The sequence below is a fragment of the Takifugu flavidus genome, unplaced genomic scaffold, assembly GCF_003711565.1.
Source record: "Takifugu flavidus isolate HTHZ2018 unplaced genomic scaffold, ASM371156v2 ctg351, whole genome shotgun sequence".
Taxonomy (NCBI): Eukaryota; Metazoa; Chordata; class Actinopteri; order Tetraodontiformes; family Tetraodontidae; genus Takifugu; species Takifugu flavidus.
The window spans coordinates 15,445-28,196 of record NW_026621977.1 but is presented as its reverse complement, the minus strand read 5'-3'; the positions used below and the strand labels follow the sequence as shown (position 1 = coordinate 28,196).

Below are 12,752 nucleotides of genomic sequence, written 5' to 3'. Positions count from 1 at the left end.
TTGTGAACCTCAGAGCTGGATTTGTGACATCTCTCCATGTGCCAACGTCATGGAGGAGAACTTTGCCTATTTCTCTCTAAGGATTCCCTCACAGGCAGTGGCTGCAGCCAGATGGTTGTGCTGGCATCACCTGATCTTTTTGTATCTCTGACGTGACCCTTTTATTCTCCCTTATGTGGGTTCTCGTACCCTGAAGGTCCAGAAAGCATCACATCTCTCTGCTCAGAGGTGGTTCAGATCTCACAATGTGCTGCTTGAACCACCGAACGTCTGGAAGGTCTCCATGCTCATCAATAAATAGTATCAGGTCTTCATTTTAGGGAGGGTGTTTGCATCTACCTGAGAACCTCCAGGCTCAACTCTGGATCCTCCAGAACAGCAGAGAGCTGCTTCGTTCCATCATCTCCAGGATGGTTGAAGCTCAGGTCCAGTTCTTTTAGATGGGTTGGGTTGGACCTCAACGCTGAGGCCAGAGAAGAACATCCTTCTGCTGTGATGAGACAGCCCGATAACCTGCATGCAAGCACATCCACCACACACACACACACACACACACGCACACCACACACACACCACACACAACACCACACCACCACACACACACACACACACCACACACACCACACACCCACACCACACATACATAACACACACACACACACACACACACATACATACATACACACACACACACCACACACACACATCAACACCCACACACACACCACATACACCACACACACACACACACACCACACACACACATACACACACACACACACCACTCATACACTCACACACACACACACACACACACACACACCACACCACACACACACACACACACCACACACACAACACACACACACACACACACTACATACACACACACACACACACACACACACACACTACATACACACACACACCACACACACACACATACATACACACACACACACACACACACACACACACGCACGCACACACACACACACACACACACACACACACACACACACACACATTGCTCACTAATTAACATCTCATTTATGCAAGTTCTGGGTCGTGTGTTGGGGCCTGGACCTGACTGGGGAGCGAAGCACAGGAACCAGAACCAGACTAAGTCATTTTAAAAGCTGTGGGAGTGAACAGTGGTCGGCTGGTCGGCATTTTTGGTAAAGATATTTCCTCTTTTTGGAAGATAACCGAAATTTCAAGCTGCCATTTAGAAAAACTGATGATGCTGATAAGGAGCACTAACCTGAGGATCTCCAGCCGGCAGTTTGGACTCTTCAGACCAACAGAGAGCTCGTTCAGCCCTGAATCCCTCAGGTCATTGTCACTCAGGTCCAGCTCTAGCAGACTAGAGGAGGAGGCGCTGAGGACGGGGGACAGAGCTTCACAACTCCTCTCCCTCAGATTGCAGTGACTCAACCTGAAAAAAGAATAGAAGAAGAAAGCAGGAAATCCTTCTGGTTCTCTCCTGCACAATCAGGGACGCAGGCTTATTTCTTTAGTTGACCTTTATGAGGACGGAAGGTGCAATGATACGGAATGAAATCAGTTCTTGGAGTAACTACTGCGACTGCCTAAAACGCTGCAGATGTGATGCGTGTTGCTGAACACCTGCAGACACCTGCAGACACCTGCAGAACACCTGCAGACACCTGCAGAACACCTGCAGACCACCTGCATAACACCTGCAGACACCTGCAGACCACCTGCAGACACCTGCAGACACCTGGAGACACCTGCAGAACACCTGCAGACACCTGCAGACACCTGCAGACACCTGCAGAACACCTGCAGACACCTGCAGACACCTGCAGACACCTGCAGAACACCTGCAGACACCTGCAGACACCTGCAGAACACCTGCAGACACCTGCAGACACCTGCAGACACCTGCAGACCACCTGCAGAACACCTGCAGACCACCTGCATAACACCTGCAGACACCTGCAGAACACCTGCAGACACCTGCAGAACACCTGCAGACACCTGCAGACACCTGCAGACACCTGCAGAACACCTGCAGACACCTGCAGACACCTGCAGAACACCTGCAGACACCTGCAGACCACCTGCAGACCACCTGCATAACACCTGCAGACACCTGCAGACACCTGCAGACACCTGCAGACACCTGCAGACACCTGCAGACCACCTGCATAACACCTGCAGACACCTGCAGAACACCTGCAGACACCTGCAGAACACCTGCAGACACCTGCAGACACCTGCATAACACCTGCAGACACCTGCAGAACACCTGCAGACACCTGCAGACACCTGCAGAACACCTGCAGAACACCTGCAGAACACCTGCAGACACCTGCAGACACCTGCAGACACCTGCATAACACCTGCAGACACCTGCAGAACACCTGCAGACACCTGCAGACACCTACAGAACACCTGTGAAACACCTGCAGACACCTGCAGACACCTGCAGACACCTGCAGACACCTGCAGACACCCGCAGACATCTGCAGACACCTGCAGACACCTGCAGACACCTGCAGAACACCTGCAGACACCTGCAGAACACCTGCAGAACACATGCAGAACACCTGCAGAACACCTGCAGACACCTGCAGACACCTGCAGACACCTGCAGCCACCTGCAGACACCTGTAGAACACCTGCAGACACCTGCAGACACCTGCAGACACCTGCAGACACCTGCAGCCACCTGCAGACACCTGCAGAACACCTGCAGACACCTGCAGACACCTGCAGACACCTGCAGAACAACCTGCAGACACCTGCAGAACACCTGCAGAACACCTGCAGACACCTGCAGACACCTGCACCACCTGCAGACACCTGCAGAACACCTGCAGACACCTGCAGACACCTGCAGACACCTGCAGCCACCTGCAGACACCTGCAGAACACCTGCAGACACCTGCAGACACCTGCAGAACACCTGCAGAACACCTGCAGACACCTGCAGAACACCTGCAGACACCTGCAGAACACCTACAGACACCTGCAGACACCTGCAGAACACCTACAGACACCTGCAGACACTGCAGAACACCTGCAGACACCTGCAGACAACTGCAGAACACCTACAGACACCTGCAGAACACCTGCAGACACCTGCAGAACACCTGCAAACACCTGCAGACCCTGCAGACACCTGCTGACACTGCAGATACCTGCAGACACCTGCAGACACCTGCAGAACACCTGCAGACACCTGCAGACACCTGCAGAACACCTGCAGACACCTGCAGACACCTGCAGAACACCTGCAGACACATGCAGAACACCTGCAGAACACTGCAGACACCTGCAGACACCTGCAGACACCTACAGACACCTGCAGAACACCTGCAGACACCTGCAGAACACCTGCAGAGACACCTGCAGACACCTGCAGACACCTGCAGACACCTGCAGAACACCTGCAGACACCTGCAGAACACCTGCAGACACATGCAGAACACTGCAGGAACACCTGCAGACACCTGCAGACACCTGCAGACACCTGCAGACACCTGCAGACACCACCCTCAGACATCTGCAGACACCTGCAGACACCTGCAGAACACCTGCAGACCCTGCAGACACCTGCAGAACACCCGCAGAACACCTGCAGACACCTGCACAAACCAACAACCTCTGCAGACACCCGCAGACACCACACAACACCCGCAGACACACACACCCCCACAGATACCCGCAGACACCCGCAGAACACCTGTGACACCTGCAGACACCCGCAGACACCCCCAGCAACACCCGCAGACACCCGCAGACACCCGCAGACACCCGCAGACCCCGCAGACACCTGCAGACACCCGCAGACACCTGCAGAACACCTGCAGACACCTGCAGAACACCTGCAGAACACCTGCAGAACACCTGCAGACACCTGCAGACACCCGCAGACACCCGCAGAACACCTGCAGACACCTGCAGAACACCTGCAGACACCTGTAGAACACCTGCAGAACACTTACAGGGCTTTTGTGCAGGCTGTGACCACTGGCAGCAGCCCCAGAAGAACCCACTCTGAAGCAGAGTATTTCTTCAGGTCAAACATCTCCAGGTCTTGTCCTGAGGACAGTAATATGAAGCCAAGAGCTGACCACTGAGCAGAGGAGAGACTTTCTGTTGTCAATCTTCCAGATCTGAGGTTCTGTTGAAGCTCCTGGACCAGTGAACTATCGTTCAGCTCGTTCAGACAGTGGAACAGGTTGATGATTCTCTCTGAGGACAGATTCTCTCCAATCTTCTCCTTGATGTAGCCAATGATTTCCTGATTGGGCTCTGAGCTGCCTTCACCGTTAATTAGACCTCGTAGAAGAGCCTGATTGGTCGGCAGAGAAAGACCCAAAAGGAACCGCAGGAACAGGTCCAGGTGTCCTTTTTCACTTTGCAAGGCCTCGTCCACCGCACACTGGTAAAAATCAGCCTGTTTGATTTTGGTGTTGAACAGTTTAGAGCCTAAATAACGTAATAAGGTTGTTTTTTCTGACAGTATGTTGGTGCCAGACTTGGTGAATGTCAAATGTACATGAAGAGCAGCGAGAAACTCCTGAACACTCAGATGGACAAAGCAGAACACCTCCTCCTTGAACAGGCTTTTTTGGTAAAGATATTTCCTCTTTTTGGAAGATAACCAACATTTCAAGCTGCCATTTAGAAAAACTGATGATGCTGATAAGGAGTACTAACCTGAGGATCTCCAGCCGGCAGTTTGGACTCTTCAGACCAACAGAGAGCTTGTTCAGCCCTGAATCCCTCAGGTCATTGTTACTCAGGTCCAGCTCCAGCAGACTAGAGGAGGAGGCGCTGAGGACGGGGGACAGAGCTTCACAACTCCTCTCCGTCAGATTGCAGTGACTCAACCTGAAAAAAGAAAAGAAGAAGAAAGCAGGAAATCCTTCTGGTTCTCTCCTGCACAATCAGGGACACAGGCTTATTTCTTTAGTTGACCTTTATGAGGACGGAAAGTGCAATGATACGGAATGAAATCAGTTCTCGGAGTAACTACTGCAACTGCCTAAAACGCTGCCAGATGTGATGCGTGTTGCTGAACACCTGCAGACACCTGCAGACACCTGCAGAACACCTGTAGACACCTGCAGAACACCTGTAGACACCTGCAGAACACCTGCAGACACCTGCAGACACCTGCAGAACACCTGCAGACACCTGCAGACACCTGCAGACACCTGCAGACACCTGTAGACACCTGCAGACACCTGTAGACACCTGCAGAACACTGCAGACACCTGCAGACACCTGCAGAACACCTGTAGACACCTGCAGAACACCTGCAGACACCTGCAGACACCTGCAGAACACCTGCAGACACCTGCAGACACCTGCAGACACCTGTAGACACCTGCAGAACACCTGCAGACACCTGCAGAACACTGCAGACACCTGCAGACACCTGCAGACACCTGCAGAACACCTGCAGACACCTGCAGACACCTGCAGAACACCTGTAGAACCTGCAGAACACCTGCAGACACCTGCAGACACCTGCAGAACACCTGCAGACACCTGCAGACACCTGCAGACACCTGTAGACACCTGCAGAACACCTGCAGACACCTGCAGACACCTGCAGACACCTGCAGACACCTGCAGACACCTGCAGAACACCTGCAGAACACCTGCAGAACACCTGCAGACACCTGCAGAACACCTGTAGAACACCTGCAGACACCTGCAGAACACCTGCAGACACCTGCAGAACACCTGCAGAACACCTGCAGACACCTGCAGACACCTGCAGAACACCTGCAGACACCTGCAGAACACCTGCAGGACACCTGCAGGACACCCGCAGACACTCGCAGACACCCGCAGACACCCGCAGACACCCGCAGACACCCGCAGACACCTGCAGAACACCTGCAGAACACCTGCAGACACATGCAGAACACCTGCAGAACACCTGCAGAACACTTACAGGGCTTTTCTGCAGGCTGTGACCACTGGCAGCAGCCTCAGAAGAACCCACTCTGAAGCAGAGTATTTCTTCAGGTCAAACATCTCCAGGTCTTGTCCTGAGGACAGTAACATGAAGCCAAGAGCTGACCACTGAGCAGAGGAGAGACTTTCTGTTGTCAATCTTCCAGATCTGAGGTTCTGTTGAACCTCCTGGACCAGTGAACTATCGTTCAGCTCGTTCAGACAGTGGAACAGGTTGATGATTCTCTCTGAGGACAGATTCTCTCCAATCTTCCTCTTGATGTAGCCAATGATTTCCTGATTGGGCTCTGAGCTGCCTTTACCGTTAATTAGACCTCGTAGAAGAGCCTGATTGGTCGGCAGAGAAAGACCCAAAAGGAACCGCAGGAACAGGTCCAGGTGTCCTTTTTCATTTTGCAAGGCCTCGTCCACCGCACACTGGTAAAAAACAGTTTGTTTGATTTTGGTGTTGGGCAGTTTAGAGCGTAAATAACGTAATAAGGTTGTTTTTTTTGACAGTATGTTGGTGCCAGACTTGGTGAATGTCAAATGTGCATGAAGAGCAGCGAGAAACTCCTGAACACTCAGATGGACAAAGCAGAACACCTCCTCCTTGAACAGTCCTCGCTCCCTTCTGAACATCTGCGTGAACACTCCTGAGTAGGCATCAGCCGACCTGACGGTGATGCCACAGTCTCTTAGATCGGACTCGTAGAAGATCACATTGCCTTTCTGCAGTTGTTCAAATGCCAGCTTTGCCAGAATTGGAATCATCTCACAGCTCTCTGGACTCCATTGTGGACCTTTCCCGTCTCCTCTCTTGTTTTTCGGTGAGAACTGAACAACCAGGAAGGAGATGTACATCGCTGTGAGAGTCTTGGGCAGCTCTTCTCGCATCTTCAACACATCCTCAAAAACCTTTGCAGTGACCCAGCAGAAGATTGGGATGTGACACATGATATGGAGGCTTCGAGATGCCTTGATGTGAGAGATGATCCTGCACGCCTGCTCCTCCTCCTTGAACTTCCTCCTAAAGTACTCTTCCTTCTGCTCGTCAGTAAACCCTCGCACCTCTGTCCTCATATCCACAAAATCCGGATGGATCTGATTGGCTGCCGCGGGCCTCGTGGTTATCCAGAGTCGAGCGGAGGGGAGAAGACTTCTGTTAATGAGGTTTGTGAGCAGGACCTCCACCGAGCACGGTGCCTTCACATCTATATCCGCCTCCTGGAATTCATTGGTTCCGGTGTCCATTTCTAGTCGGCTCTCATCCAGCCCATCCAAGATAAACAGAAGTTTGAATTTACAACTGTCAAAATTGGCGTCTCCTGATGACTGCAGAGCTGTAAAGATGCTGTTAAGAGCCTCTATTTGAATGGCCCTGGACTCTTGGATGCACTTATGAGTGAGTTCAGCCAAGGATAGGCGTCTCCCCCTCAACAGGTTCAGGTGGCGAAAGGTGAACGGCAATATGAGATGCACGTCTTGATTGGCCCGTTGTTCTGCCCAGTCCAACACAAACTTGCGGATTAGAAAGGTTTTGCCAACTCCTGCATTTCCGTTGGTCAGAACAGTTCTTATGGGTTTATATTTCCAGCTGGAGGTGTGTAAACAGGTCACTGGGACTAATGGGTTGTTCTGTGTCTGAAGGGTTCCCAACCATGTCAATCTGAGTGACCTCGTGCTGAGCATTGATGTGTATGTCGCCACCGGTGGTGACGTACAGCTGTGTGTAGACGTCGTCCAGCCGTTGCTCGTCTGCCTTCTCATCGCAGCCTTCCTGCACACACATAAACTTGCTCCTCAGGTTTGACTGAAGCTTTGATTGATAAGAGCCGATGGGGACGTGTTCACATGTGGGACCTTAAAGCAAAATATACATGCACATGTGTTAGTCGATATATTCATTAGATATGAATATATTATATATTTATTCCAGAGTGCTTTGAGCTGATGTTTTACAGTTTATCTTCTTCTCAGGTCCAGTTGGGCTTCACATTTCAAAAAGACAAGAACAGCATCACTGGAGTAAAACAATCCCAAAAACTTAAGTAAAGAACTCAGAAGAGCTTTTAAAGCAGGTACGACTGGAATTCTTTCAGACTGACGCTGCAGCAATTTGCTGTTGATGCTGCTGTTGAGATCTGACGCTCAAAGTTTCAGACTGGATCAAGTTTCACTGATTCCAGATCAGGAAAAACAATGAAAGTGGTGGCGGGTCTCAGCAGGTCCGAAGGGTTGATCATGAGTTCTGAACTTGATAGGAGACAAACCTCCATTCCAAGAAAAGACGGCGCAGCTTCTGGAAGGATGGGTTAACCCTAACCCTAAGCATGCCTCCTCAGTCAGACCACTTCCTGTGTGTCTTGGTAACAGTTAACTCTAAATTTATGACATTTCAATGACGTTAGTGGTTATGATGGTCACTCTATCCATGCCTTTATTACACCTCTATCCATGCCTTTATTACACCTCTATCCATGCCTTTATTACACCTCTATCCATGCCTTTATTACACCTCATCCGTGCCTTTATTACACCTCTATCCGTGCCTTTATTACACCTCCATCCGTGCCTTTATTACACCTCTATCCATGCCTTATTACACCTCTATCCATGCCTTTATTACACCTCCATCCGTGCCTTTATTACACCTCTATCCATGCCTTTATTACACCTCTATCCATGCCTTTATTACACCTCTATCCATGCCTTTATTACACCTCCATCCGTGCCTTTATTACACCTCTATCCGTGCCTTTATTACACCTCCATCCGTGCCTTTATTACACCTCTATCCATGCCTTTATTACACCTCTATCCATGCCTTTATTACACCTCCATCCGTGCCTTTATTACACCTCTATCCATGCCTTTATTACACCTCTATCCATGCCTTTATTACACCTCTATCCATGCCTTTATTACACCTCCATCCGTGCCTTTATTACACTTCTATCCATGCCTTTATCACACCTCTATCCATGCCTTTATTACACCTCCATCCATGCCTTTATTACACCTCCATCCATGCCTTTATTACACCTCTATCATGCCTTTTTACACCTCTATCCATGCCTTTATTACACCTCTGTCCATGCCTTTATTACAGCATGGCCCGTCTGTGCTCTCCTGCCCGTTCCCATATTCTCCTACATAAATGCACATATTGCCGGTCTTGGTTTTCTCTGGTCTTGCTGATCCTGGATTCGCTCCATCAGGACCCGGAGGATGAAGGTGGGCCACATCTCTGATGAGGACGTCTGAAGATGCACCTGGACCTGGTATATTACTGTTAATGCTGATGTGCTCTGTGCACGTGGCCTCTGCTGCACGTCTGCCCGTCCCAGGGAGACGGATCCCTCAGCTGTGGATCTCCTCCAGGTTTGTCCAGGTTTTTCCTGACCTGGTTTGAGGGCCTAAGGACGGAGGAGGTCACACCTGTGCTGCCTGTAAAGTCCTCTGATGCAGCAATCTGGTGATTTTGGGCCTCAGGGCGGCTGATCGGCTCCCGGAGGCACCAGAATCTCAGCAGAACCACCTGGAGTGCTGCTCCTAAATCATGAAGCCATCTGCCATCGGACGTTAGACAGCCTCCTTTACTCCACATCTTTAAAAGCCATCTCAAAATGCACCTTGATCCTGTGTCAGGTTCAAACTGTTCATTTAAAAATGCTGTAACTACTTATTGTCACTCCTGACCAGAACCCTGACCTGCTTTAGCTGATGTTCTATCACCTCAGGATAGCAGGAGACAACCTGACCATCCATCCCCCATTTTCTTATATGTTCCTTTCTGTATATCATGCTTTGTTTTATCTTGTGACGCTTATGCTTTATCATATGATGCTTACCCTTACGCGTATTGTAATCTTACATGTTCGTGTGCTAGTATAAAAATGAACCTCCCCAGGGCCCACACTGGTAGCTACACTGCAGACGTGCAGTGGCCCTAGCAGCAAGTAAACCGAAGCTTCCTCTGATGGCAACAGCACAGGATGGAAACTCATCACTTCCTCTCCAACATCCTGCTTTCGTTTTTGCCGTTTTTCTTCCGTGTTCTTTTATAATTATTTTATCTGAGCTGCTTTATAATTGTAATGATTGTTTTTAGTGCTTTATGAATATATCATCATGAAACAACTCTGGAATTCTCTGAAACATTTTAGTGTAAAGATGTTTTACCCGACGTGTTTTGAGCTTTCTGTTCTCCGTTCAGCACTTTATTCTCAGCAACACTGATAACGAACTAGAGAAACAGTTTAACCTTTAACCTCTCCTGTATTAAAGGCTTTAGAACAGAAACTGAAACAAGCGTCACTGACCTGTTGGATCTGAACTGACAGCTGAAAGTTTTTGCAGAATGTCGTTCCGAGGTATCTTCTCTAAAATCTTCTTGGTGACTTCCACGGCTCCTTGATCTTTGTAAGCCTTCACCATCAAATCCACAACGACCGTCCTTTTTTTGTTATCTATTTGGCCCTCTTTAATCGGGTTGAAGCCTCCCATGACTCCAGGATCTTTCAGGTAAAAATTGAATTTATCGAATTCATCCTCAGTTAAATGCTCCAGAACATTCAGCAGGATCTCTTGGGCCATTGTAGCGTCCGTCTTCTCTTTAGAGCAGGGGGGCTCATTACGTCGATCCTGATCTACGTCGGTCGATCGCGGCGTGACATTTAAAAATATCAGCCTATCATTCATCCCGTCACGTGATTGATGTACAGGGCAGCCAGTGAGATGACAACTGAAGTTGACGATCAAGTGACCAATCACGTGCAAACAACAGCGCTGAGTGCAGCAGAACGACGTCAGCCTATCAGCAGTCCCGTGACTTGATTGACATACAGGGCAGCCAATCAGAAGCGCTAAACTATTCAGCCAATTACCTCTGATTTTAAGCCACCGCTAAAGCTGATGGTCATCAAAATGACTGAGGGAGCGGGACCAAGTAAGAAGACAAAAACAGATCACTTTCATATCGGCCAGTGCAAACATCTACTTTCTACATGAAGATGATGAAGTCCAAAAAGCGTTGCACGGTGACTGATGAACATCTGGAGGTGTGGGTGAGGCTGTCAGCAGCTACGGTCCCTGTGCCTCCCTGGCTGGTTCAGTTCAGTGCCCGTCAGCAAAGTAAACTTAGGTAATTACAAAAAAAGGTTAATAGTTAATTATTATGTGTGTTTTGCCATATTGGCTCATTCAGTTAAGCAAAGTACATCAACTGTACATACAAATAATCCTCAATACATTTGAAAATAATTACTGTTTTGCATTTTTGTGGTGGGTAGATCACTTTGACTTGGTCATTTTGTAAGTAGCTCGCATGCTGAAAAAGTGTGAGCACCCTGATTTAGAGCCTCCGTCCCCAAACACCATCGTTCAGGAGATGGTTTAAAGGTTGAATGAGTCATTAACGATGGTCCAAAGTTGGTTGTCAGTAACGGGACAGGAAATCAGACAGAGAGAGGAGCAACGATAGTTGTGGGGGAGCAGATCACAGAAAGCTGTTTTGATCATTTTCTGGATGAACCTACATCAACCTTCTCTCTCAAAGCTGCTTCAGTCACATGGGGCCCAAACGCACCTCCCAAATGTGAGACCCCTTAACTCTGAACTCTTTATTTTGAAATGGCAACTAACTTGAATTGGTTTAGTTGGCTGATGGAACTGCTCCAAAGTGACATTTGACAGGCCAACGACCGGGACTGGGACAGCCCATAATACCCATATTAGTAACGTGGACCAACGAAAGGGGACAAAAGCCAAAGTTTCAGAATCAGCCTAAAGAAACTGTAGTATCTGACCGTTCTATGCAGGCTTTACATCTGTAAGGCCGTAATGTGTTTAACACCTAGCCTAAGCACCATATTAGGACATGCTCCACATGTGTGTCCTGTGTCTTCTTCCTTTATGTAAGAGGAGCGGCTAAAAGATGACACTGGAGCCTGTGGGCCCCTGGTTGTCCTACACGTGAGGATGTGTAGCATGAAACATCTTCAAGCACTCCCTTTTTTGGTAATAACTGAACGCTATACCATTGGGTTGGCCGTATTGTACAGCGTGAGCTCATCAGTAGAGAATGTGTTTACTCGACTGTATAAGAAGGAGGTGACGATGAAGACACCTCGGAGTTCTTCACCATCGGGACCTCGAGACCTCCCTCGGACAATCTGCAGTGTTCGATTGATGCCTGACTGTTCTCTCCAATAAACATCTTTGATAACCAAGTCGGTGTCTGCGAAGTTTCCTTCCTCATCAACACATCTCGGCAACCACCAGGAGAAGATTTACAACAAAATTGGCGTCACGAACAGGATCGGTTGTGGCTGTCGTCTTCTCCATCCGCCTCCTCGGACCAACTTCCGCTCCAAGCTGGCAAGTAAAGCGCGCACTTTCCACACATTGGGGTGATAGTTGGTTCTATTAAGCTTTTGGGGAGTCATTTAGACACACCGTAAAGATAGATAATTAGTGTGGATGTACATTTTTGGTGATGTTGTTGGGGAATACTTCTTCTAAATTGTTCAATTTGACCTTTGTTTTGTGTTTTGTGAAAGACTGAAGTAGTGGCTCTGGAGGAGAGACAGGCCATGAGGTTTATTACACGGCTCATTTCAGCTAAAAAGGACAGCTGATTCTGAATTTATTGTATTCGGTCTGTACACTGTGTTATGTACAGGATTGGCGACAGAGCGCGTGGACACTAGGAAAGTGTCGGGTTACGGCCAGGAAATGATGTTAAAGTGTTAAAAAGCCGCGGGTTCAGGATCATTTGCCCTAAGTCCTGTGTTTCCTTTGAG

The 12,752-nt window shown here is 49.1% G+C and overlaps 1 protein-coding gene and 1 long non-coding RNA gene across 3 annotated transcripts; one reads left to right on the top strand and one right to left on the bottom strand.

Moving 5' to 3' along the window:
- Nucleotides 1–46: 46 nt before the first annotated feature.
- Nucleotides 47–7,544, bottom strand: LOC130520345 (NLR family CARD domain-containing protein 3-like). Of its 2 annotated transcripts, none has more exons than XR_008948792.1 (3): nucleotides 2,036–2,683; nucleotides 1,265–1,930; nucleotides 47–513 (listed from the first exon to the last, which is right to left on the bottom strand). XR_008948792.1 is itself a non-coding variant. In XM_057024060.1 (3 exons), the coding sequence occupies exons 1-3, from the start codon at nucleotides 7,198–7,200 to the stop codon at nucleotides 336–338; spliced, it is 1,608 nt and encodes a 535-aa protein (XP_056880040.1). In that variant the 5' UTR covers nucleotides 7,201–7,544; the 3' UTR covers nucleotides 63–335. The 2 variants fall into 2 exon arrangements, 1 of the variants encoding a protein (XP_056880040.1); XM_057024060.1 differs by lacking the exon at nucleotides 2,036–2,683 and adding an exon at nucleotides 5,945–7,544 and having other exon boundaries at nucleotides 63–513; nucleotides 1,265–1,438.
- Nucleotides 7,545–7,836: 292 nt separating this feature from the next.
- On the top strand, nucleotides 7,837–10,260 carry LOC130520346 (uncharacterized). The gene is made up of 2 exons (XR_008948793.1): nucleotides 7,837–8,315; nucleotides 9,168–10,260. It is a non-coding gene; the product is annotated as an uncharacterized LOC130520346 (long non-coding RNA).
- The last annotated feature ends 2,492 nt before the right edge of the window (nucleotides 10,261–12,752 follow it).